Source organism: Homarus americanus, unplaced genomic scaffold (assembly GCF_018991925.1).
Source record: "Homarus americanus isolate GMGI-L3 unplaced genomic scaffold, GMGI_Hamer_2.0 scaffold57980, whole genome shotgun sequence".
Lineage (NCBI taxonomy): Eukaryota > Metazoa > Arthropoda > Malacostraca > Decapoda > Nephropidae > Homarus > Homarus americanus.
This window is the reverse complement of record NW_024716703.1, coordinates 735,133-763,116: the sequence shown is the minus strand read 5'-3', so window position 1 is coordinate 763,116 and position 27,984 is coordinate 735,133. Positions and strand designations below refer to the sequence as shown.

The 27,984-nt window shown below is 48.8% G+C and overlaps 1 protein-coding gene across 10 annotated transcripts in view; it reads right to left on the bottom strand.

Annotated features, from left to right (window-relative positions):
• LOC121858215 (microtubule-actin cross-linking factor 1-like) overlaps window positions 1-24,937 on the bottom strand; it is a 252,430-nt gene extending 227,493 nt beyond the window's left edge. For 3 of the 10 annotated variants that reach the window (XM_042354487.1, XM_042354488.1, XM_042354489.1), the window contains exon 1: window positions 16,516-17,066. In XM_042354487.1, coding sequence (XP_042210421.1) covers window positions 16,516-16,813 — 298 coding nt within the window. In that variant the 5' untranslated portion in view covers window positions 16,814-17,066. Of the gene's footprint in view, window positions 1-16,515; window positions 17,067-24,591 lie in introns of those variants that run through there. The other 7 variants (XM_042354490.1, XM_042354493.1, XM_042354492.1 and 4 more) reach the window with 4 other exon arrangements.
• Window positions 24,938-27,984: the final 3,047 nt, after the last annotated feature.

Sequence of the window (27,984 nt, the reverse complement as noted above, 5' to 3'; positions counted from 1 at the left end):
GCAGTTGTGAGGGACGTTTACCTTGGTACAGTCGACGGTGACCCCTGCAGGAGGCTGAGTGAGCTACCTAGTGTATCCAACAAATACTTAATGAGGTAAGGAAATGTACGCTGGGTGATCACCGCCACATGGTCCCCACCTCCGTTCTGCTCACCTGCCTTCCTGGTCACTAGTTCACCTGCCCTCCAGCTTACCTACCTTCCTGGTTTTCATCTCACCTCCCTCCCAGCTCACCTGCCCTCCAGCTCACCTGCCCTCCAGCTCCCCTCCCTCCTAGCTCACCTGCCCTCCACTGGATCAGGTTCATCTCACAGGTGATGTCTCCGCCTCTCACGCTCACCACGTTAAGGCAACACGACTCTACCTCACCTTCCCCACACTGTACACGTCGAGGTCTTGTGTGTGAGGGAAACATAGACCAGGCGGCTCAGGAGACTGTAAATAGAGGTTAATGAGGGCGGCGGGGAGAGGAGCAGACGGGGAGGGACACCACTAGCCGCCGGCAAGGGCATGGAACACCCTGCACGCACACACACATACACCGACCCTCCCGATGATTCTCTCTTAACGCTGCACGCAACTCACTCGCTCTCTCTCCACCACACCCTCACCGCCACACCCTCACCGCCACATCCTCACCACCATGGCTGCATATTTACTTCGACACGAATACACCTTAACAAGACAAACAAACAAACACCTCAAAATAATTTTCCCACGGCAGCACACAGCTTACTCAACAGTTTCGACATTAAGCAAGTGGGAGCAGCACCTCAAGACTGGCATATGACTGATCCTCTTACCGCCCGGAGGTCTTACAGCAGCCAACGTCCAGTTAACAGTACTTAAGAGCACATAATGAGCGTAGTGGACCCCCAGGGCAGACCCCAGGGAGGAAGCTTTCACGAACCCTTGAGGCAACTTTTACGGGATCTCTACCAGGTCCCACGTCTGAGGGGTATAGAGGAGTCTGTAAATAGTTCCTGATCAGCCTGGCAGAAGTGAGGGACTGTGGTGGCTGCAGGCAACAAACAGTCAGGTTGATGTAGTCTGGTAGCTGCTGCGGTGAGAGGATCCCTAAACTGACATTAGGTAAATAAGAGGCTCCAGGTAAGACTGACGAACACCCCAGATCTTGACATTATCACTGAGACTCTCACACCACTGAGACTCACACACCCATCAGTGACGTGTACAGCTGTTAACCATAAGACATAGCCTCCAACACACACACACACACGGAACTTAAGAGCAGTACTATGACACACACAGCAAGAATCCCCCCTCCCCCCCCAAGCTGGAGACATTGGAGCCGACCCCCCCACACCTACACCACCTGGCCTCCGGGTTTTCTCGCTCTTAAGTTTATTTATTTATTTATTTTACCTCAAACACTAAACAAAATCAGTTAACCATCACAAAATCAATATAGTAGAAGTCAGACAGGTAATGTTTGGTGTTAATTAACCTGAGGACTGACTAAGGATCTGTACCTGTGTGGATGTTAAAGGCCTAGCAATAAGTCCTGTGTCTCACCTGTGTCTCACCTGTCCGCCATGACTACACACCAATACCCGTCTCTAATGAATAATACCCAGGAGTCAGTACCCACCAACTACTGCAGCAGGCCCCGTCTTGTCCTGCCCCGCCCTCGGCTACGTCCGTCCATTCAGGGGCCTAATTGCCTTCTTACGGAGGAGATAACCCAAGCTATATATCTGGTGTGATCTTGTTACTACCGTCTCTTATTGGCCGCCCCATAATTGGTCATTGGGCCAGTGGTGGTGGTGTAGTGTTGGAGATAATGCAGTGTTGGTGATTAGGGGTACTGGTGGAGCAGGAGGCAGTACAGGAGGAGGGAAGGAACATGCTGACGGTGACGCTAGTGAGCTACAGATGAAAGTATAGAGGAGACCAACCAGGCCAAGTGTACACCTGAAGCACAAAAAACCTGCATATTACCCCCTCATACCACCCCACCATCACGCACCGCACCCCACCGCACCCCACCATCACGTACCCTACCCCACCACCTACCTCCCTCCACTCTTTACCTCACAAGACCCACTGATGCACCTCCACCTTCCCTTCATTCATACGTCTCCTAAAACATTCCAATGGTGCAATTTCCTCTCCTTGTATAGATAAAAATACCAACACTCCCAGATAACTCATAGATTCCAACTAATCTGACAAAACAAATTACAACAAAATAAATAAATTAATCAACAAATACAGCCCAGACAGTATAGAGCCCCACACACAGGTAAACGTTGCATGATTCTTATATGGACAGACTCGCCCCTGGCCATAAGACTATCTTAATCACCGATCAGTCAAGGCTACTACAGGTGAATGATAACTCAGGTGATTCAGAGGTTGTTAACTAAATCGAACACCTGAAAGGAATTACGATATCATGTACCCAGGTGTGTGTGTGTGTGTGTGTAAAACGTAGCCACATATGCGTCCAACTCTTCCCAAAGACCTCCCGACACAGACAGACACACGGTCACCTCCCAGAATCGTCTTCAATAGTCTTTCCTGGAAGTGTCTCAAGATTCAAGAATAACTAGTTTTGTCTTTCTCTTCCATCCATAAGAGGAAAACTGTAACCCGAAGCTCACACACGAGACCTTGATGTGGAAGATGGTGTTCTCAGACACACAGACAGACAGACAGACAGAGCGCCGTTAGGTTCTGAGATACAGTATATGCGTTTGAGACAGGGTGGTCGGTGGCAATGGCGGTGAGAGTGGGGGATTGGGGAAGAGGGTGTGAGGGTGGTGGGGGGTTGAGGGATGGGGTTGTGAGGGTGAGATGTGAGGATGAGGGAAAGGTGAGGGGTGGAGATGAGGGTGGTGGGGGTGGAGGTGAGGGTGGTGAGGGGTGGAGATGAGGGTGAAGACCAACAGAGGGTGATTTTTACCTCTTTTCGCCTCACACAAGATCCCATGTACACGCTACCGTCAACCATAATAAACACAAGATAATATAATACAGCCGGGTGTTGTATGGCGCCGAGGAGGAGGAGGAAGAGGAGGAAGAGGAGGAAGAGGAGGAGGAGACTATGTTGTTCTTGCCTTTAACACTGATCATGTTGCAGGCTACCGTCCACCACCACCCCCTTTCCCACTCCGTTCATCTCCCTACCCACTCCGTCCTCATCCCCCTCACCCCACCTCCCGTCCTCTGTCTCCCCGGCCGCCCTGATAACATCGCTTGCAAATGGAAAGGTCTCTACCAACGCCGCCATTAAGACCACTACCATCAACCACCAAGCCTTTAGAGTCTCGTCGTCAGCCTCCTACAACAGTCGTTTGATTCATGACTTTAAAAAAAAAACTCACTCCAGGAATTTCACAAGAACTGCCTGAGGGAGGTTAACGAGACGACCCCACCTTCAGCTAACAGATCAACCAGATACCCCACGACAACACGTCACTCAGGTCGACGGCCATTAGCTGGAGCCAAGAGGATTTAACCAATTACGTGTATTCTGATGCCACTTGTCTGACGGCGTCACATTTCAGTATACGTGAATGTCTCGGTGAGGGATGTGTGCCGAGGTGAATCCTGGCTAGTTAGGATGTGTCCGTCAGGGTGTGAGGGGGAGGGGGAGGGGAGGGGAGGGAGGGGGAGGGGAGGTGAGAGAGGGTGAGGGGGGGATGAAAAATAGATGAAGAAAATTGAAAGACAGAAAATAATTATACCTGGATAAGAAAAATGGGAAGATTTGACGTGTGGTGACGAAACCGAGGATGAGGAGGAAGAGCAGGAGGAGGGGTCGGAGGTTGGAAGCTGAGGAAGGGTTGGGTTAGTAGGCGAGATATTAGGATGCGGGTCTGGGCGGCCTGGCCTGGTGACCGGCCGGCCAGTGTAGCCCAGCAGCAACCATATACGGGTCTCCCTGGCCACCACTCACAAGCACACGCCCCACGACACCTACCCTCTCCTCCTCCTCTTCTTCCCCCTCCTCCTCCTCCTACTGCTGGTGGTGGTGGTGGTATGGCAGACCTCGACACCATCATCACCACCACTACTACTACCACCATAATGTACCAACCATCACTGTCCACATCACACACACCTGCTACCACACTAACACCCATTCACCACACTATCACCACTATGTACACACACTTCTACCATACACAACCATAGGCACCATCAACCACCTACACCACACTATTAGTACACTATAGACTACCACAGATAAAGACACCACCATCACTGTCACCACCATGTCAGAATACAGGCGCTCTAGGCAACACGAGTCACCCCCCCCCCTATCACGCCAACACTCCCTATCACGTTTATTACTCACCCACACAATGAATCGTTTATAACATGATAAGGGTATGAGGGAACTTATCACATCATGTTTACTGCATTACTGTTGACACTTACGACAGCTGCTGCCTATACACCTCCCAAGACCATGAAATTGTGCCTGTCTGTCTGTCTGTATGAGGGCTCGGTTGAGTTATCTCGCTGTGCTTGTTAGTTTTCTCAGGGGCAAGCCAGTCGAGGGTGGAGGGATGAATCATACACACCACAAAGACTAGACACACCGGCCTCTGCAAGTACACCTCTCCTCTCCTCTCCTCACACAAAATGCTCAATGATTCGTAGGTTGATTCCCTCTTTTACTTACTCCCTCTCACCCCTCACCCCTCTTCCCCCACTCCCCTCTCTAATTAAATAATAAAAGATCGTATCTAAATGACTCTGTTTACCAAGAAGCAAAGCTGGTGGTCCAGTAGCGTCGAGACTCTACCCTATAATTATAATGTAATAAGATCTATTCTCTTTTCTCCAATTAAGAGGAAACATTATACAGGGAATCTCAAGCTCCGTCATCGACTATCAGAAGGACGTCCTCACTAGCCACAACACGCGAGGGTCAGAATAGCAAGCAAACTACCCCCCCCCCTTCTTCCCGGTCACGTCTGAAGTGTGAACCATCTCTGACTCAGATTGTCAAGGTCTCTCTCTCAACACTAATCGTAGGAGTGCAGTGAATCATCGCGCTGCACACACACACTCACATACGTACATACAGACAGACAAACAGACACACACACACGACCCGCGCCCACAAAAGGCTATGTGCTCGGGTTACCTCCACCACCGCCGCCATGGAAGAAGACCCGGGCAAAGGCTGACCACGGCAATCTTAGCCAATCTGTGTTGCTGCCATGAATCTCTTATCTGAGTGTGGAGAGCCTCACCCAGCCGGCCCTACTGCCCCTTGTCGCGACCATCTTTACTGCACAACATAAGTATTTCTCCTCCAGCTTCTTCCTCCTCGCGGTGTTGTGTGTTTGGTCATGCAACACTCGACTGCAAGAAGTCAACCAGCAAAATATTGTATTCAATCTGATGTTGACGAAGTTTAATTCAATACGTCCATCAGAAGTATTTTACGTGGCCAAATATTGGATAAACACAATCTAAATGTAAATTCAGCCGCCGCTTCTATTCACTGTCTGTCTTTTATACTTCATCCCTGACCGAGCCTTGGTAGTCTTGTCCCCCCACCACCACATATACTACCCGCATCACCACCACCACCCAGCTCTCTACAGTGCCGTTGGCCCATCACTTAACGCTCCTGCCACTCCCCACCAAGTGACCTGTCCCACCTCAGTCTTCGGTGTTTCCCCGTCAGGCATAAATACTCGAAAGGCTTCCTCACAAACCTCAGTAGAACGCAAGTAAACAATCTAGGTACTGTCATCCCACCCCAGACACAGAAGCTCATCAGTGCCAGTACCTTGACTCACTCACTCCTCCAGCAGCACCAGCAGGAGGAGGAGGAGGATGAGGTAGCAGCAGCTGGGGAACGTCACGGGTGGAGAACTGTCATAAAGGATTACAAGAGGATAAGATAGTAGCCAGGCAGGACGCGCGCCACAACACCATAATCACGACACTTTTTTCTCACCCTGGCGAACCTCTCAGATTTCTCTCCCCTCTCCTCTTGTCTTTTCCTCTTCCCCTGACTCACCGACAGCTCCTCAACACTTACTCTCACACCAACACCTCTCGAGTGACTTAAAAATAACTCATCACTGATACTCGTATAATCTTCCCAAGTGAGATCAAAGAATAGACAACACACCCCTACCTCTACCCCCTTGTGGTCTCTTGAATGTATGTCATGTTCAGAAATATCACCACAGCTCCCCAGGTTTGAACACACAATACAAGGTACAGTAATTGACACCTGAAGACTGCTGTTTCCTGACGCTAATTATACCTGAGACTCACACACCTACTACAACGTGTGTTTTATGCCTAACACATCCTTAAACACAGGTAACAAGTATCACCTGACAACAAGCACAAGTCACAGTACCATCTGACAACAAGAAGTCTACCTCACACCTTCCTCTGACAACACCACAGCACTACCACCACTTCAGGTAACAGTAAGACATAAATCATGCAATAATGGCCACCACGGAGAGCTAAAAGACATATGGCTGTAAACTAAACACAGGTTACACAGATAGACAAGACATAAAAACACCAACACAAGATATGAAAGGGGAATAAAAACAGCCATAATGATGATAAGACTAGAGATAAACACGGAATAAGGAGAGATGAGGAGGGTATGACAGGTTAGGGGGGCGTCTGAGGTAAGCGGGCGTCAACCTCCTTCACCGTGCCTGCCGTATATGGTTCATCACAGGCCAGGCCAGGGGATGGGGCGTCTCTTTGTCCAGTCTCTCTCTCAACACACACACACACACACACTTGTCTTTCCCGTCTCCATATTCGACTATCTGTGTCTGTATGGTAAACCCCCAGCCCACACTTGTTATATACCTGTCCCCTATATTGAAGTTCCCTAATGAATGTCTCCTATATATACCGTGTCCTTTAAATTCTCCTATATATAATGTCTCCTTTAGTCTCCTCAATGCCCCTGAGTCTGTTCTTGTGGTCGTCCTCCAGTGAGTGAGTACCTCGAGGAATAGCCTACTGGACACTGGACACACAACCCCCATGATCTAAACTGTGGCATTTTCACCTCCTGTCCTCCCCTACTACCCATCACGCCCAACCCATACCACCCATTACACTCAACACAAGAGCTCCAGTGTTGTGTGGTCGCCCTTCCCACGCCTCGCACAACACAAAATGAGGAAAATGGTGAAAAAGTCCCAATTCTTGTCTCATAGTACCTGACGAGAGAGTGTGTGTGTGTGTTCCTGTAGTAGGGTAGTAGTAGTAGTGACAGCTTGTAGCAGACTCCTCCTCTGCCGTGGGTCAGGTCGCAGGTGTCGCCACAGGTTGTGATCGGATAGAATTTCCTTCGTTAGCATAATGACCGACCATCAACAAGAGGCCGCCCTATGGACTGGCATTACCATGACCAGCCAGGTGGTGGTGGGCGGCTCCTGTTAAACCTTCACCTCCTAAACATAGGCTCAGTGGGACCCAGCTCCCCCCACCCCAAACTCTCAGTGGAAACCAGCGCCCCCCACCCCAAACTCTCAGTGGGAACCAGCTCCCCATCTCGTAGTGGTAACCAGCGCCCCCGTCAACCTCACTGCTACTGCCTTCAAATACCTCTCTTTTCTCCCCCCTTTGCTCTCTCCCCTCCTATTTCCTTTCCCTCCGTCTCTCTCTCCCAGCGTCAATGGAACGCCACAAAGGCCCCTAAGATACAAGGTCATGGAGGGTCACCGCAGTTCATGACCCTTTGGAGGCTTGATGGCCCGTAACGACATGTGGGGGCATTGTTGTCCCTTCCCGGCCAAGTCATCTTTATTATTATCGTTTCACATTTTCTCCTCTGCATTCGTCCATTTTCCTTTGCCTTTTTCATTTGCATTGTTTAATTTCCTCCCCTGCATTCTTTTAGTTTCTTCAGCATTCTTCCTTTGCATTCTTTAATTTTACGTTGCATTCTTTCATTTTCTCATCTGCATTCGTCCATTTTCATCTGCATTATTATACCTTACTACACCTCCAATCTCCCCACCTGCACCATAATATGAGGTTAATTGGGCTGTTCTCGAGCCATAATTGCAGTAGTTCGTCTCAACGTTATTCTAGCGCCGGATTAGACCTTCTGGTGATTACCGCCATTTGTCAGGTTAATGGCAGCAGGTGTGCCAAGTGTGAAGGAGCCAAGGAGGGAGAATGACCTTCTGTTCTGCCATAAGAATCTATCCTATGGCTCTAAGATTACCAGATCAAGCCTGACCTCTACCCGCAACGTGTGGTCCTCCAGCCAGCTGATGTCGAGATGTACTCCTGGCCTCACACTCAACTCAACAGAGGTAAAAAAAACACTGAACTTACTGACATCCATAGCGAGGAGAGGTCCGCTATACATACACCTCTCACCGTCGTGTCCAAGCACTCGCCGAAGTTTCTCTGAGAGATGTGTTTAGATAATCTCTGATCGGTAAAACATCGAACCTTAAACGCTCAACAACGTCATCTTTGTTTGCGTTCATTGAGGGGGGATACCAACAATGACTTATAAAGGCTGTCCCCGGTGGGTCGAGCTGACAAGTTTTTATCAAGCACCGCAGCTGTGACGTAACTAAATGGCCCATAGTGAAAGTGTACCGATACCTGGGTGTCCCCCGGGGCGAGGCGCTGCTGGTCACGGCACTGGCAAGGACGGATGACAGGTCATAAGCGTCACCGAGGGGGAAAAGCCATACAAGATAGGTCACGGCTCTACCTATGTGTGGTGCTCCTGACACGAAAGGTTACGTTTATGGCCATGTAAGGGACCATACCTGGCAGGTCACGGCCGTGGCCACAATGGGGGACCAAAACATGAAGGGTCGCACCTCACCGCGTGCTGTCCATCAGAAAGGTTAACTTTAGTGAGCATCTCCAGGGTTCATATTCACAAAATGCAGAAAAGGAAGTTTAATTCAAACAGAAAAATATGATCAACAAACAGGTGAGTCAGGCCAGGCAGCTTGTAACAGGTGTGTCCTCCCAGCAGGACCTAAACCCCTTTACACCCCCCAATCTTGAAGGTCACGAAGGAACGCCGAAATATGGGAGGAGAAATGTGGTAGAATGTAGGCTCCGTTACCTCACCTCCTGTAGTTGATTTAACTTTACCGACTGTTGTTCCTCCACCTCCCTCCTCCTCGTCCTATTTCAATAAACATCTTGACCAACTTCATAAATTTAAGTAATAAACACAAGAGAATGATCACCTTAGTCTTGGCACGGCCTGAGTAACAGCCCTCGACACAACCCCAAACAAGAGCTTGAGGCTGTAACAACATCGTTGGTCGTGTTCACAACACGATTCATCAATGGGTGACCTCTGCAGCACGGTCACGCTCCGCACCCACCCGTGACGGGGTCAAATGAGCTACGGGCAAGTCCTCTCGCTGACACCTCGGGGTCACCCTCCTGCATCACGCTGCCAATATAACCAGAGCCTCACGCCCCGACGCCCTCACCGAGCCAAACAACTCCAGCTTACACAGGCTCAGGGGATCAGTTGGAGCAGCCTCAACCCGCCTCACCCACCACAACACCGTCAGTTAACCCGGAGCCGAATCTTGACGGTCCCTCTGTCAAGTTAACGACATTATTGACCTGTAGCGTCAACCACTGACCTGGACAGCCAGGTAAGGCAGAGGGACCATGAATGTGAGTGACGGATCAGGTGTTATCACGAGTGTTTGCTTCACCTGCCACCGACCACACACAAGTCTCCCTTCACCTAACAACCTCACTCATTATACCAACAACCATTACGGTTCCTTACAAGACGAACTCCAGCGTCTCAAGAAGGAACAAATTAAACAAGATATAAACAACACGACAAGAGTTGTCTCCATCATCAACACCACACACCACACAGCCCACCACAGCCCTGCCACACCACCACAGCCCCACCACACAACCCGCCACACCACCAGCCCTGTCACACCACCACAACCCACCACACCACACAACCCTGTCACACCACCACAACCTGCAACACCACACGCCCACCACACACAACCACACCACCCCACACACCACCACACACCACACCACAGCCCCACACACCACACCACAACCACACCAACCCGCCACACCACCACACCCCGCCACACCACCACAACCCACACACCACCACAGCCCCGCCACACCACCACCACAACCACACACCACCACAACAGCCCCACACACCACCACACACCCACCACACCACCACACAACCCCACACACACCACCACACAACCACTGCCACCACCACAACCCGCCACACCACAACCCGCCACACCACCACAACCCACACCACCACAGCCCCGCCACACACCACCACAAGCCCCGCCACACCACCACAACCCCACACCACCACACACACCACCACACCACCACACACCACACACAGACCCGCACACCACCACACACAACCCCACACACACCACAGCCCTGTCACACCACCACAACCCACACACCACCACACAGCAGCCCTGTCACACCACCACAACCTGCCCACCCCACACCACACAACCACCACACCAACCACCACACCACAACCACACACACACCACCACACCACAGCCCCTGTCACACCACCACACAACCCACACACCACCACAGCTCCCAAGGTCACACCACCACACAACCCGCCACACCACCACAGCTCCCACCACACACTGCCACACACCACAGCCCCGCCACACCACCCACACACCACCACAGCCCGCCACACACCACCACACACACAACCCACACACCACCACAAGCCCCACCACACCACTGCCACACCCCTGCCACACACAAACTGCCACACCACCACAGCCCCTGCCACACCACCACAGCCCCTGCCACACCACCACAGCCCACCACAACTACCTCCTACTAAAACGGCACTGACATTCCTCAAAGATCACTAACCAATACAAGTCACCCAAGTCGCACCGAAGGAAAGAGAAAAACAAATCATGAATTACACCTCAAAGTCTCAGCCAATCTTATCTCAGTAACACGGGCTCATAAACACACAAATCCTATAAAATTCTCTGGAGGAAATATCTACCTTTAAATGTCTCTTATAATCATAAAATAATCTGAGATAATCGAAGTATTTTAAAAGTCTAATAATCTTATAAATTTAGTGAGTTACAAAAATATAGACCAGTTTACAATAAGCTTCAGGTAAGAGGTTAATACACTTCCCTCCCAACTCAATAAGATTACTACACATCCAGTCACAACATACCTGACAGGACCACGGCTCTATTGCACGATACTGGGCGGTTGACACTATGAACACCGGTTTACGCACGTCTATAAACAGAGACTAAAACACTTAAGTAAGGATTTAAACACGGGAGCCAAGAATTCTACACTTAACACAAACACGGGAGCCAAGAATTCCACACTGACACTTGACTTATTTTTTTCCCTTCATCTAGTCCTCGTTTAGATCACTACCCTCACACATTCTCAATCTATAACACCCTGTAATTACTAAACTGTTATCTTCTACCTGATGTAATGTACTTCACCTAAACTATTGACCTAGTTCGTGTCTGTCCACCAATCACCATCGACACCATTTCCTCGTGTAGTGGCTAATTACGGCAAGTGAAATAAAAGATCCCAAGACGGTGAGGTGCCGGGGGGAACACCTACTGTACCTCTCCTCCAGCAACACCCGAAGGAGAGAGAGAGAGAGAGAGAGACAGAGACAGAGAGAGAGACAGAGAGAGAGAGAGGAAACTTCACCTAACCAACATACATATTGACTTAGGAGAGAAGGATCTTAAGAGTACCTGAGTCTGGTGGGTTATCAATGTTTACCTGGTGATTACCTGTACGTAACCAGACAATTAACGTGTAGGAGGATGCGAATGATCACTGTCTTCTCAGCTTATAGTGATTCTTGATATGGTGAAGTGTGTGTGTGTGTGTATGTGTGTGTGTGTGTGTGTGTGTGTGTTGGTTGACCTTGGCTGCCCTATAAGTAAGTGGTATGTTTGACACTTTCACCGTGAGTGTGTTGGGAGTCGCCCTAATTATTGTATTGTCTCCTTCCCCTCCCCATCCCTCCACTCTCACTTCTGTCCACCCTTACTCCTCCCTTTATTGTCACCCCTCATTCGCCTCACTCCAATATCACCCCTTCCTGCCTTCCCCATCACCACCCTTCCTTCCCCTCCTCCACCATCATCCTTCCTTCCTCCACCACCACCACCACCTTCTTCCCTCCCTCCCACCATCACCCCCTCCTTTCCCTCCATCACTAAGCCCCTCCCTCCATCCCACCCCCCCTGTTGCCTGGCTGGACGTGCTCTTAGATCCTTGTCGTCGCCTGAACTACAGCTGACCGCACCACTGACCCTATTAACCTTAACGACCCTCACAGCATTATATTATTGACCTCTCGTGACCTTGACTGACGGGTTGTCTTGTTCTTTACTTCCTCCCTCTGTTCTTCACGCCACAGGTCATCCTCCCCCTCTGTTCTTCACGCACAAAGACTACAAGTTTGGGGGACATACTGTGAACACCTACCTACAGTAAACACACTTAACTTCTGTAACTATCCTGTATTCTATAACTCAATTACTGTAACTATACTCCTACTAAATTACCACAACAATACTTCACTATGCCTAGGTACTCTGCACTGTATTTCTAAATAAATTATTGTATCTAAAAAAATAAACTATCTAAAATCTCTTGAAGGCACAGTCACTAGTCACCACACTCACACACGAATAATTTACATAAGCAAACACACATTTATAAACCTTGATACATCAGGTAAGGTAAGGTAGCCATGTTTACGAACCTCCAGCAATACGAGTCCAGGTAACCGGCAGGCAATGATAACGAGTAGGTTTCACACACACACACACACAGGTAAACCCGTCAGACACCACCAAGTCGAGGGCCTAAAATAGCCTGTGATGTGAGAACTGCCGTTGACAACTTGGCAAAACAAAGACCAACGAAAACTTGGCAACAGGGTTCACCATGGCCACGAGTATGAGACAGTTACTCTCCCCCCCTCCCCCCTCCCCTAACCACACTATGAAGAGGGGGGAGGGGAGGAGTTGGGGACGCGGTGGTGTGTTGCCAGAATAGTAATAACAACCACACCGGGACATATATTCACTCCCCATAGCCCAGACGGCCATCAAAACAGTGTCACCAAGTCCAACATAAAACACGACAGTCGACGGCAAATAAATAGTTAAGGGCGACAACAAGCTAAAGTTCAAGACAGGATCTATCAAGTTCAAGACAGGATCTATCAAGTTCAAGACAGGATCTATCAAGTTCAAGACAGGATCTATCAAGTTCAAGACAGGATCTATCAAGTTCAAGACAGGATCTATCAAGTTCAAGACAGGATCTATCAAGTTCAAGACAGGATCTATCAAGTTCAAGACATCAGCCAACAGGTTCAAAAATTACGACCAAGAGATTTGACTGACAGGACGCGGGGACGGCACCAGCGAGGAGGGTAACCGCCTCTGTATAAAAACCTCGACCCAAAGCTGATTCAGGCTAAAGAGATCACGAACTCCGTAGTGCCAGGCGCGGCGTGACCACATGAGGCAGGTAAACCAAGGGACAGGTGCCAAGAGAGTGACCAGAGTGGCGGTGGCTAGAGCCAAACATCGGTGCCAACCTCAAAGATGCAGGTTAATAGTGACCCGCCGGTTGCCACCACCCCAGTACACCGTTGACAGGGAGTCCTTTAGAGTCCTGTGAGGTCTTTGAGTCATCCTGTGAGTCCATTAAACATAGGAGTCCTTTATAGACCTGTGAATCCTTTAAGAGTCTTGTGGGAGCCTTAGAGTCCTGTAAGGTCCTTCCTCTCACTTGTGTATCTCGCTGAAGCTGCTACGAGGATACAAAGATATAAATAAAATATTCTACTAAACGTCGTATATAAACAAAACAAAACACCCAGATGCTCGTGAACCTCACAGTGTGTGTTCTCTTCCTCACTGTATCACCATCAAGATGTTATGGTGAGGACAGACGAGGTGTTGATGGTGTACTCTACCGCCACCACACAGCTGGCTAATCTCTCGCTACACATGTGTGCATAGTTTACCCTGAGAGTGATGGCTCCCCCCCCTCTCCCCCGTGTCACATGAGTTTGAGTCTAATTATAGTTATATAAAACAACCTCGTGTCGACCTTCAATACGTTAATTCATAGAGAAATCAATATAAACAACATATATTGATCTCCCTGTAATCCTCTCTCTCTCTCTCTCTCTCTCTCTCTCTCTCTCTGTATCATCTAGATAGCGAGTGTCTTGTATCTTGTATTATCAGCTGAGTGTCAACGTCTGTGCCAGTGAGGTGAGAGGTGCCAGGCCAGGGAGGGAGGGAGGGAGGAGTGCCAGGCGAGGGAGGGGGATGAGGAGTGCCAGGCGAGGGGGTGGGGAGTTGGAGGTGTCGGCACTCCCAGACGGGTGATATCACAGCCAGAATTCACCTCCACCTGGTAACACCCTCCACAGTCCTCTTCCTCCCTCATTCCGTTGTACCTGTGTCATACTCTCTCTCTCTCTCTCTCTCTCTCTCTGATAACTGCATTCAACTGATACCATTATGCAGTCACTGACACCACCCAGCTCTCTCTCCAGGTGTTACAGTGCTTCCTCTGATAAGGTGATATAATCTTCTGATATCACCGCTGGCTCCTTCACCCCCTTACCTCCCCCAGGCTAGTGTCATTTCCTACACCACGGTCACCACCCCCCCCTTACACACACTTCCCCATCAATACCAGAATAGGAAGATTACACAATGGTCTTGGCACCAACCCAACAGCTGACACACACACGTACACACACACCTCAATACAGTACCTCAGATTAACTCCAGGTAAACACGAGGTAAATCTTAATTAAAACTCAATTCCCCCAACCCCAGGTAAACCTCAGGTGAACTCAGGTGTAAACTCTACAAGACTTCGCAAACTTGCTGTCTCCTCTATGATATTGAAGACCGTGTGTCAGGTATACCAATTGCCATAACTCCTACCTGGGCAGGTGTGAGGGACACTATGGTAGGACACTAAGGGTAATATAGAAACCCAGCAAGGAGGGGGAACGGGTGGGAAAGAAGAAGGGGAGAGGGAAGAGATGGACTGAATAAAGGGAAATGAGCATGGCGAAACGAGAGGGAAAGGGTAGGGGCGGGAGAGAGAGGGAGGAGGGAATGTCTAGTCGTTCATGTAAAAAAAAACACGAAAAACGACAATCAACCAGTGTATACCTCCCTCCCCCCACACACACCGTCCTGCCATTCATTGTGTCATTCAATTCACCACATTATCTTACTTATACAATGGCAACACATTCAACACACGTCAAGCTCACGAGTGTGTGTGTGTGTGACGTGTGTGTGTGTGTGTGTGTGTGTGTGCGTGTGTGTGTGTGTGTGAGTGTGAGTGTAGTATTCACAGCCAATTATCACCAACAACAATATACCATCACAGATAAACAAAAATGGGAAACTAGTAAAGGTTTCCCCAGTTCCTCTCCTCTCACCCTCCATCTCCCTCAGTACTCCTCTTCCCCAATCCCCCTTAACCCAACCCAACCATTTCCCTCCCCCTCGGCGCGGCGTGTCTACACAAACTATTTCCCACTGAAACACAGCCACCCTCACCTCTGTGCCTTACCAACACTCCCAGAGTTTTTTTGGCGATGGTGTGGTAGAGGTGGCGATGGTGTGGTAGAGGTGGCATTGGTGTGGTAGAGGTGGCAATACTAACCTGGGTACAAGAAGCCACGTGTGTGTGTTAGAGGTAGTGGAAGGGAAGGTGTAGGTGTCACATGTCGCAGGAACAACTGGGGTAGTTCCTCAAAGTATTCGACCCACTCAGTACTCGACCATGCCAAAATTCGACCATACTAATACTCGACTCTCTCGGTACTGGGCCACTCAATACTCGACCATACAAACCCTCGACTCCTCTATCACTTGACCATCTCTAGACACGGCTCTTAAAACTCGCCTCGATCCTTTTGGGTATTCGACCTCCTCAGCTTCAAACAATCTCAGCCGTACACCACGCTCCCCCGCCCACAGTAATATGACACACCCGGTTAAGTTCGCCACTCATTCACAGTCTGCCTTTGTGACTGTGAATGAGCCTTGCTTATATTTCCTCTGGTTAAGTGGCGGACAAATCTCTCTCCACAACCCTGATGAAGAATTAACTATTAGCTCGCCTCAGCACCAGGACCTGCCTCTTGGCCCTGGGTGTTATGACAACAGGGTGCCAGAGTGTTGCTTTCTGGGCTACTTCACGTCACACACAAGAGAGACCCCTAGACATGCTATGGTGATAAGGTCGTTTAGTGTCAATACCCCAGAGATAAATTTACGGTTTGATGTGGTTTACAGACTAAAATGAGCTGGAATAATGTTTAAAACAGACCATCACTCGTACCCACCCCTCCTACAGCAGTTAAGGACAGTAAGCTAGTTAAGAGTCACGAAGCTCACGTCAGAGACAACCCCCATAACTTACTGTTCTTCCTGGCGATGTCCACGTCGACGGAGATGCCCTTTTTGCGCCTGATCTTCTGTTCGTCCGCGTCTTCATCCTCCTCCTCCTCCAGTTCGAAGTCCTTCATGTGGGCGATGCTGCGGGGGACGCTGTTGTACAGATAGGCTTCCTTCCTGTTCCGGGGCGGCGTGTGCATGGTGGCGCTGTTGAGGCTGATCTTCCGTGGAGGCACAGGAGAACGGAGTGCCGGGTCCCGATTACTGGCTGACACTACTGACGAGTGCCGCCGTGTCTTCTCCTGTACCCTAAGTCTATCCATCACTCCTTCCTTCCTCCACAACAACAACCAAACAGTAAGTCGATGTAACAACCCTTATCTCACAAACACAACGTCACTGTAGCGATTATTTCAACACAACGTTCCTCCCCCACGGGACATAAACACTGTATTATGAACGTTCACTACTGATGATATTCCTCCAATCAGAACAATGAAGAAGCACTTGAGTCTACGAGGGCTGTGTGGGGCAGGTGGTGGTGGGTGAGAGGGCAGGAGTGTGGGGATGGCGCTGCTACCCTGGTGGTGGCCGCTCGGGGACTGCCGCGGATTGTTCACTCAGGATATGACATCAACTCGACATCATTCCAACAGAGTTACCTAATCTCATCTCAACTCCCACTACATTCAATTACTCACTACTGTGGTATTACTCTTGATAAACTAACTAGTCTCGTCGTTGTTGTTTTAAAGAGATAATACAAAAAAAAATCATGTGAGATATCCTACTGTTGAATTTACCCTCATATTTTTGTACTGCGTCTAGTGAAACAGAAAATACTAAAGTTATGTAAACGTTGACAACCCGAGTTATCAAGTGGGCCAGTCTGCACGCACGATAACGAATCAGTGGCATGACAACACCCCCAAAATTCCCCCCCCGTGTAACGCTGATGCCGGCAGAGGGCGGGTGTGTCCCTCCTCGCTATCCCTCTCTCTACCTTCCACCCACACCACCACCACCACACAGCCCAGGTACACAAGGTGAATATCAAGTAGGGATTGAAACATTTTACTTAACCGGAAATTGTAAACTTTTGAAAGAACACCTGATGAATAAATTAACTGAAGGAAATGAATGACAAGGTGTTAAATACATACTGAACTGTTATGGTATTTTCACAGGTAAAGGATTTTGTTTAATTAGACCAGAGTACAAGGTTAAGGTGTACACCGAGGTGATGAACGGCTGCAACGCTCTTATAGTCAGAACCAAGGTGGCCACAGCTGGTGCCTGATGTGAGGGAGGGAGCTGAGGATGGTACCAGCCACGAGGTAAACACGCATCTCCTTAACGCCGAGTAGAAGTAATCGGCACACCTGAAGGTTACCTGAACACACCTGAAGACTACCTGAACACACCTGAATGAACTTCTCTCTCCCACTTTATGGTCAACCCTTTACGGGGAAATCCTATGTCAGTTAACGTCAACACAAACATTACGAGTTTATTTACAACCTCTACGAAATATCCCAAGAGGTGTTTAATGCATAAGACCCGGGGAGAGAGGGAGGGAGGGAGGGAGGGAGGGTTGAAGGTCCGCCCGTTCGTCCGTGGTGGCCGCTAGTCGGGTACAAGAATGTGGCTCATCTCTAGTGTAGCACAGTACCCCCCGAGGCCACTTGGTAGTCGCAACACACATACGCCCGCCCGCCCGCCCGCACTACAACTACGTCACCGCTCATTACAACCATCCCTCTTGACCTTATACACTAACAATCTCCCCCCCCCCTCGTACTCCTTCAACCTTTATTAAGAGAACCGAGGTGAATGCTTGACCTTAGATGGATAGGTGGATGCTTGACCTTAGGTGGATAGGTGGATGCTTGACCTTAAGTGGATGGTACTCCTTCGTCAGCGTCGTCCCCGTAGTGATCTGTTCCCCCAACTATCGATTTTTCTAGATAGATTAAAAAACCATATGTTGTTGTTTAGGGTCTGAGTATTAGAGACTCCATACCGTGGGCTGCGGCAGGAAGGAACTGGGGGGGGGTCCTTAACGAGAAGCGGGGGTGGTAGCGGGGTGCAGCTAATTCAGGAAACTTTAGGTGACATTTGAGTATGGAGTCCTATATCCTGCCGTGTGTGTTTTCCTGTCCTATCCATCCATGTCCGGTGAAACACACACACACACACACACACACACACACACACACACACACACACACACACACCAAGAATCCCATACAAATTCGAACATTGTATTTAAGCGATAATAACACTAGTGACAACGTGGCGAGTGACACAAGGGGTCACCCACCACACAGGTACCCGCCATACTGATTATACCTCCTGCTACCTGGTGCTCCCATGTCGCTGATAATCTCATCACCTCTACTTGTGTTGATTAGTCAGACATCACTGTTTCACCTGAAGCCTGACACCACCGCTCTACTACACACACAGAGCTATACTGGCCTACATCACCGTGGCACACCTGCAGCGACTACACGCACCCTCACAGGTGTTCGTGGTGGAGGGAGGGACACACACACCTGCTGTTACAGAAATAATTCACTAAATATCATAGGATAGTAACATACACACATACATACACACAAACATACATACATGGTAATGAGGGTTACCTGGATAAATGCTTTGACGCTTCCTCCCCTCCCCCCACCTTTGTTATGTGTATATGAGGTAACACCCCACCCCAGAGTAACAGTATAATGTATCTCCATGTGCTAATTCACCCCCCCCCCTGCTATCCCCAGACACGAGTCATACCGTGTACGAGCAATAAAGCCACGTTGTTATATATATCAACCTGAGGGGGGGAGGGAGGGAAGGGGGAGAAGCTGCATCCCCCCTCCCCTGGCGTGTCAAGTAACCGTAAGACCATCCCCAGGGTAGATTGCTGTAGGACCTGGAGGTAGATCAACACCCCCACTCACTCCCTCCCCTCCTACCCCTAAAAGCTGGTGCAGAGACGAGTTTATTGGCTATCCCCCTCCTCACCTCCCTCCCTCCCTACCTACTCCCCCACTTGGTTCTCCTTGCATATGCTTTCTGAGACTGGGTTCATTGTCACTTCACCCCCTCCTCCCCCCCTCTCCCAGGTAAAGATGTAGCCCCCCCACCGGTGTAAGCTGTACTGTAACTATTTATTATTACGGGCTATTAAACCACATAAGACAAACCTGTTATTATTGTTATGCATGACATCCCCTGACACCTGCTCCTCTTACACCTGTCCTCTCCCTTAATGAGATACCTGATGCTGTTCTTGTTTCCCGCCTGTCCTTTCTCAGGTGTCCGGGCGAGAAGGAGGGAAGGCGAGAAGGAGGGAGGGGATAGGTGGGAGTTGCCACGCCCTTAAAGTCAACAACACCCTGGCCTCGCCTCGCTCCGTCACACACACACACACACACACACACCCGTTGTTCTCTCCCCTCACATATTTTATTAACACACATTACACACCCTAACACATTACACAATAACACACCCTTTTATGAGAGAGAGAGAGAGAGACCACGTGAAAATCTAACACATTTCCTCTACAGTTTCCTATCTAAAAGAAAAAAGCAAACAAGCTTCTACAGAAGGTATCTACAGTAGTTGGCTTAGCGTGGTGGCGTGCTACAGGAATACAGGTAACAGCAGCTAGGTTAATCAGCTGATCACCTGGGGGGAAGATTGGCCCCAGGCAAAGGTCAAAGCAACACACACCTGAACTAAATCACCTCAAACAAATCTTTTTAAAATACGCAACACAAATATTCCCAACACATAAATAAATAAGAACAACAACAACAACTCAATATTTTCAGCACAAACAACAACACAAAATCCCCCCCCCCAAAAAAAAATCTGTAAAATAACAAAATCACTACTAAATAACACTCTAGTCAACAAAATAACAATCAAGAACATAAAAATTCGTGACACTTTCACCAATTAGGTTAAAGTTCCTCCAATCACCTTTAACCACAGCGAACGTAAACTGCTGGGAGGGATTAATGTGAGATTGCTGGGAGAAGTGGAAATCCTGAGGTTGCTGAGAGGTAATTCCTAGCTCCAAACACCTGTCACTCTCCCCAGCCCAAACACCTGCCCCTCTCCCCAGCCCAAACACCTGCCACTCTCCCCAGCCCAAACACCTGCCACTCTCCCCAGCCCAAACACCTGCCACTCTCCCTAGCCAAAACACCTGCCACTCTCCCTAGCCTCAACATCTGCCACTCCCCCAGCCCTAACACCTGTCACTCTCCCCAGCCCAAACACCTGCCACTCTCCTAGCCTCAACACCTGCCCCTCTGCCCAGCCCTAACACCTGTCACTCTCCCCAGCCAAAACACCTGCCACTCTCCCTAGCCTCAACATCTGCCACTCCCCCCAGCCCTAACACCTGTCACTCTCCCCAGCCCTAACACCTGAGGCCTAATGAGTAATTTATATCGATCAGTCTCGTAAAACTTCCATCAGTCAGATCAGAAGGTGTTGCATCGACTCAAATCAAAGTAAAAAATTATCCAATCAACTAAATTACACACTATGGTTAGTTAAGTGCAGTGACGCACCGCAACAAGAGTATGTGACGCACTGTACCAAGAGTATGTGACGCACCGTAACAAGAGTATGAGACGCACCGTAACAAGAGTATGTGACGCACCGTAACAAGAGTATGTGACGCACCGTAACAAGAGCATGTGACGCGCCGTAATGTTACCCTCGCGTTCACAGGTAGTGGGGGGAAAGGGGGGGGGGACGACCCGCACACCTGTCTCTCAGCTGATGTAGATAAATAGGTCATTACAGTACAGTCATCATGAGTTTTGGCTCACACTAACTATCGACCACCTGAGCCAGTCTTCACCTGTCATCAACACGTAATTATGCGATACGTGTCAGGTACAAGATTACCAGTACATGTATTACACCTATGCAAACTTTGGATCACCGGAAGAATATCCACCCCAGCTAATTTCACCTGAAGATTAACCTAACCTAACCTGTCCTCGTCCCTATAAATAGTGTCATGGTGGTTAGGTTAGGTTAGAGTGGTTTATCTTCAGGTGAGATGAGCTAAGGTGGGAAATCTCTTAATGGGTTATGTATACGTCATGGAGTGTTACAGTAACCAGGTAACACACACACACCCGAGGCTGAGTTACTACACCACGTGAACACCTCACCACCTGGTGTCTCCATGACCACATGAGGTCCTTCATATCAACACCCGAGGACGAGTTACTACACCACGTGAACACCACCCCACACCACCCGGTGTCCCCATGACCACACGAGGTCCTTCATATCAACACCCGAGGACGAGTTACTACACCACGTGAACACCTCACTACCTGGTGTCTCCATGACCAGCCCAGGCTCGGGCCATCAACTGTAAACTATAATAATTTGTATGTTCAATCATTGTTCCTTCTTCTTTCAGTAATGAAAGCTTTTGTTTAACGACCCACCCACCCCATGTCTTTGTATGTAACAAGTCATTTTTGTCCAATGTATATTTTCAGCCTTCGGGCTGCCGACTTTTTCAATAAACCGTTTATTAATATTATTATTATTATTATTATTATTATTATTATTATTATTATTATTATAATACACACACCTCCACCACCGAGTCAGTTTTGATAATACAGAAGAAACGTGAAGCCAACTCACCCTTCGCCTACAATCATCACGTTACCAGATATAAAATGAGTCAGGTAACTGGTTAATACAATTTCACTTAATAAAAAAAACTTGTCCAGGTACGTTAAAGGTTAATAACGTGTGTGAACGATAATAACACGAGTACAGTAATGTTATTTTGGGTTCAGGTCGTTCAAGAGGTAAAAATTAACACAAATAACACGTAACATTCTGGTGATAATTGATTAGATGTGATAATATGACATTTCTAGTTGTTATGACTTATGAGGAGTGAGCGAGGAGGTGAGACTACTACTTGTGAGGGAGAGATTGAGGGAGGGAGGTGGTGAGAGTACTGCTTGTGAGGGAGAGATGATGCTAGACTACTACTTGTGAGGGAGAGAGAGAGAGAGAGATTGAGGGAGGGAGGTGGTGAGAGTACTGCTTGTGAGGGAGAGATGATGCTAGACTACTACTTGTGAGGGAGAGAGAGAGGGAGGGAGGTGGTGAGAGTACTGCTTGTGAGGGAGATGATGCTAGACTACTACTTGTGAGGGAGAGACGGAGGGAGGGAGGTGGTACTATACTACTGCTTGTGAGGGAGGGAGAGAGATGGTTCCAGACTACCACCACCACTACTACTACTACTACTACTACTTGTGACGGAGAGACTAATGGCAGCAGACCCGTCAGTAAGTGAATCACCTCATACGGTGGTTAACCAAGGACACAATCTCCACTGTTCCGTTTGGCTAACCCCCCCTCCTCCTCACCGCTAACCACTGTGTAAATATCACCTACCTGTCTCCCTCTAGTGTCACATTACCTCACCTATATTGCATGGTGAACTGGCTAAAAATAGATAGATAGATAGATAGATAGATAGATAGACAGATAGATAGATAGATAGATAGATATAAGATGCACCGTCCATCCGCCACAAAGTAATGTTATATACGTTATTTCACTCACTTTTGCTACAGTACGCTACAAACTAACGCACCTGCTACAAAAAAAATGCAAATCCTTTACCGTGATAAGACAGTAAACACAATTAAAACTTTCGGAACACTTGACACGACTAACAAACTTGTGATAAGACTTGGACACGAATATACCAATCTGGCCTTCAATGACACAGCACCTGAGTTAATTAAAAAGCCCACCTGTGCCCCCCAAAACACTAATTAAAACATATTATACTTTCATACCTGTAATAATGAAAACACAAGTCAATTAATGTTACCTGTACACACACACACACACACTGTAATTGGTGTACAGAGTGAACATACATAACGTGATTCAGTGCGTTATGCATTACATCACTACGAGTCCCTTAATTACGAGTGCCTTAACTACCACTACTCGTGTCTGGTGCTAGCGAGGAGGCAATGGTGGTATAGTGGTGAAAGAGTTTATTTACTTAACTTTAAACACGTCTCCACTACTCCCAGCACATTACAAATACATCATCACTACTCTCACTGCCAGCCACCTTCAACATCTCACTATTATGGGTTAAATAATTTCCTTTAACAAACACCAAAACCAGATACAGGTTAAACGCATCATTATCAAAACACTAAAAAAAAAAAATCATCAAATCTCTCTTTCCACAAGGCGACACTCACAAGGGTTAGATCAAAACAACACATTTCTTAACTCGCAACAAACACGCGCCATTAGGACTAAACACACAGGAGAGATTGTATACTGTTTGTGTGTTTGTCTCTACAGGTACTCAAAGCATCACCCGACCAGCACCACCAACACGTGCAATCAAATCAATAAGTCGTGATACAGGTGATGATTGCTGCTCTACCAACAGGTAATCAAAAGGTGAGGCACACAAGTGAGGTGGGCCAAGCCAGGGGGGGCGGACTCTCAAAGTTGCGTATGTTAATTTTTTCCCGTAAATGGACATATGAGATTGAATTGACTCAGTCTCAGAGTTAGGTAACCATCTTCATACGGCAGTTCGGTGAAAAATTAAGTGTATTTAACTTTAGGATTCTGCCTCCAGGTCTACAGGAGTATACAGAAGAAGCCCACACCGTCAGCAGCAACAAGCAGTCACAGTGGTGGCCGCCCCCATCTGCGTCACCAACAGGTGTTCCTGCAGCTACTACAGGTAAACAACACACACCTCTCCTCCTACCAGTCCAAACCCAATGATATTATTAAATATATTTGTGTTGACTTATACACGAGGAAGTGTGCACAAAAAAGCCAAATAAGCGATATTGAATGACAGCTCGCAGGCGTTCCTTCATCCCAATCAGTGCATTACAGGAACTGATTGTTGGGTTCACCTGTTGTGCTTCCTATTGGGTGGTGGACTGGTGGAGGGGTTGGAGTACAGGAGGGAGGGTCCAGGTCCACGACACGCTACACACCAACACAGGTCATGCACGTGACGGGTCCCGCCTACCTATCAACTGGTAGATGTTGAGTGTGTAGACTATACCTTTGAACTTGCAGAGAGATTCCTCATATCCGCCGAAAGTCTTGAAATCGGCGCCTGTGTTGTGCCCGTCCCGGGTACCATTTGCCCGGGCCTCGGCCGGGTCGAAGCCCAGCCGGTCCTTGTAGTAGTGCTGCGTTGACATTGTGAGGATAGAGCGGGGTAGTGAGCGCCTATCAGCAAGGGCTAACACTAGTGGACAATAACGAGGGCAGCAGCAGCAGCGGGTCGCGGGGTACTAGAGTCACTAGCTACACTGGACTAACTAAAGGGGTGGCGGGGCCGTAACACCACCGCACCCTCCACACACCGCCTGATTCAGGGGCTTAACTGACTGTCGCTGGCTGGGTCCCGCGGCCTACACTACCCGCTCCTCCCTCTCTCCCCGCCCACAACTCCTCTCTTCCTCCTCCTCCTCCACCCAGGACCCGGGCCTGCCCTGCTCCCGGGGATCCTACCCACGCACCAACACACGCACGCACACACCGCCAGTCCTTCTCACGTCGCACACACACACACACACACCTCCACCCTCAGCGTGATGCAGGGGGCGCAGGAGTTCCGTCCACAACACTGGCTAACTCCACACTGGCTATCCGCCCGCAGGCACACACAGCCCGCGGCCACAAGACGCTCCAACAATATGGCTGCTGGTGGGTGCACTAAACTCAACGCTTCGCCGACCACACTAACTACCAACTTCTACAGGCAGTTCTGCTGGGCCTTACAGCCTGTCCTACCCTCGACATATCCTGTAGCAGTGTGTGGGAGAGGCGGCGGAGGCAGTGCATGCAAGAGGAAGTAGCGGTAGGAGTGGCAACGCGAGGAACGGGGGGGGTGTGAGGGAGGCACCACCTGTGTGTGTGTTAGTGGTCCAACACCTGCACTACCAGCCACGTGATCATCCCCCCCCCACCACTACTACAACACACTATCTACTTATCACTGCCCACTCTAGCCCTCGCCCTCAACAACAAGAGTCACCAGTGTTGTCGTAATGTTATACTAATCTTTACCCGGCGAGGTTACTGCCCACAAACACACACCTTAAAACATAAACAACCAATTCACTGGAGTAATAAACTTGTTAAAAGGATCCATCACGAATTATTTTCACTCTTGTTGGGGTAATACTTCTACTACTACAACAAAAACAACTACTAACACGACGACTACAACTACTACTACTACTACTACTACTATTATTAACAATCTCACCTCAGTACACACACTACAGTATATCCACCAGTCATATTCTTGGTTCCACTTCACGTATTAAATATAAATCGCAGTTCTGCCTTGTGGTGTTATTATGGGAAGTAAGTGGGCGGGGCTTCCTGTGTGACGTCATGGTTACGTCACCTGTCCCCTCCCCACACCTGCCGCCTTTACCTTAACTCTTAATAAATATCAAACTTCCTGTTCGTGTGTGTGTGTGTGTGTGTGTGTGTGTAAATCTTCAGCCTTTCGCATGCGATTATTTAACTTAATTCAATTCTTATGTTCGTATTTTGTTACATTATTCAGTGTTGTAAATAATAATAACAATAATAACAACTACAAGAAGAGTAATAATAAAAATAATTATCACAACAATAACAATAAGCAACAACAACAACACTAGCTACACCTCTCAGCTGTTTCCTCCCAGAGCGGCGGAAATCCTACAAAGGATGGGAGTAGTTCCTTCAAGGAAAGACACATTAAGGAGTAACTACACCCACCAGGTACAGTACTACACCCTAGCAACACACTTACACCCACCAGGTACAGTACTACACCCAGCAGGTACAGTACTACACCCTAGCAACACACTTACACACACCCACCAGGTACAGTACTACACCCTAGCAACACACTTACACCCACCAGGTACAGTACTACACCCAGCAAACACTTACACCCAGCAGGTGCAGTGCTAAAGACACCCACACCAGGTGCAGTGCTACAGTACTTACGCAGCTGCAGTGCTACACTAGCAACACTTGCAGCAGGTACAGTACTACACCCTAGCAACACACTTACACCAGCAGGTGCAGTGTTTTACACCCTAGCAACTGCACTTACACCCACACCACAGTGCTACACCCACAACACACTTAGCACCCACCAGGTCCAGCAGTGCTACACCCCTAGCAACACGCCCACACCCACCAGGTGCAGTACTACACCCTAGCTTACAACACAGTGCTACACCCTGTGTACACTTACACCCAGCAGGTACAGTACTACACCCCAGCAACACACCCTCACACCCACCAGGCAACACACACCAGCAACACTTACATACAGCAGGTACAGTAGCAACACACTACACCCCCAGGTACAGTGTGTACCACACCCCAGCAACAACACCTTACACCCACCAGGTACAGTACTACACCCTAGCAACACACTCACCCAGCAGGTGCCAGTATGTACCTCCTGCAGCGTATTACACTACCACACACCACCTGGGGACCAGCACAGTACACCCTTGAAGCAACACACTTACACCACCAGGTACAGTACTACACCCTAGCAACACACCAGGTGCAGGTACTACACCCACAACACACTTGCAGTACTACACCCTGGCAACACACTTACCTGGTGCAGTACTACCCTAACACACTTACACACAGGCACAGTACCTTACACCCTAGCAAATGCTTTGCAGTACTTAGCAACACGCACCCACCAGGCAACACCTTACACCCACAGGTACAGTCACACCCCAGCAACACACTTACACCAGGTGCAGGTACAAAGTACACCCTAAGCAACAACTTCACGCACACCAGGTACTGCACAGCAACACACTTACACCTGGGTACTACTACACCCTAGCAACACACTTACACCCACCAGGTACAGTACTACACACCCAGCAACTTACACACAGGTACACTACACCCTAACAACTTGCCCACCCAGCAGGTGCAGTACACACACCCAGGTACAGCAACACACTTACACCCACCAGGCACACAGTACTACACCCTAGCAACACACTATACACCCACAGCCCAGCAACACACTTACACCCACCAGGTACAGTAGTACTACACCCTAGCACACACTTTACACCCAGCAGGTGCAGTAACACACCTAAGGCACTTGTGTGTGCTCACACCTACACTTACACCAGGTACACAGTACTACTAGTACTACCCACAGGTACCACACCCTAGCAACACACTTACACCCACCAGGTACAGTACACACCCTAACAACACAAACTTCACTCTCATCAAAGTTTATAAAGCTGGAAACACACACACACACACACACACACACACACACACACACACACACACACACACACACACACACACACAAATTACATGAAAAAATTACTATATATTACACGTTGAGATT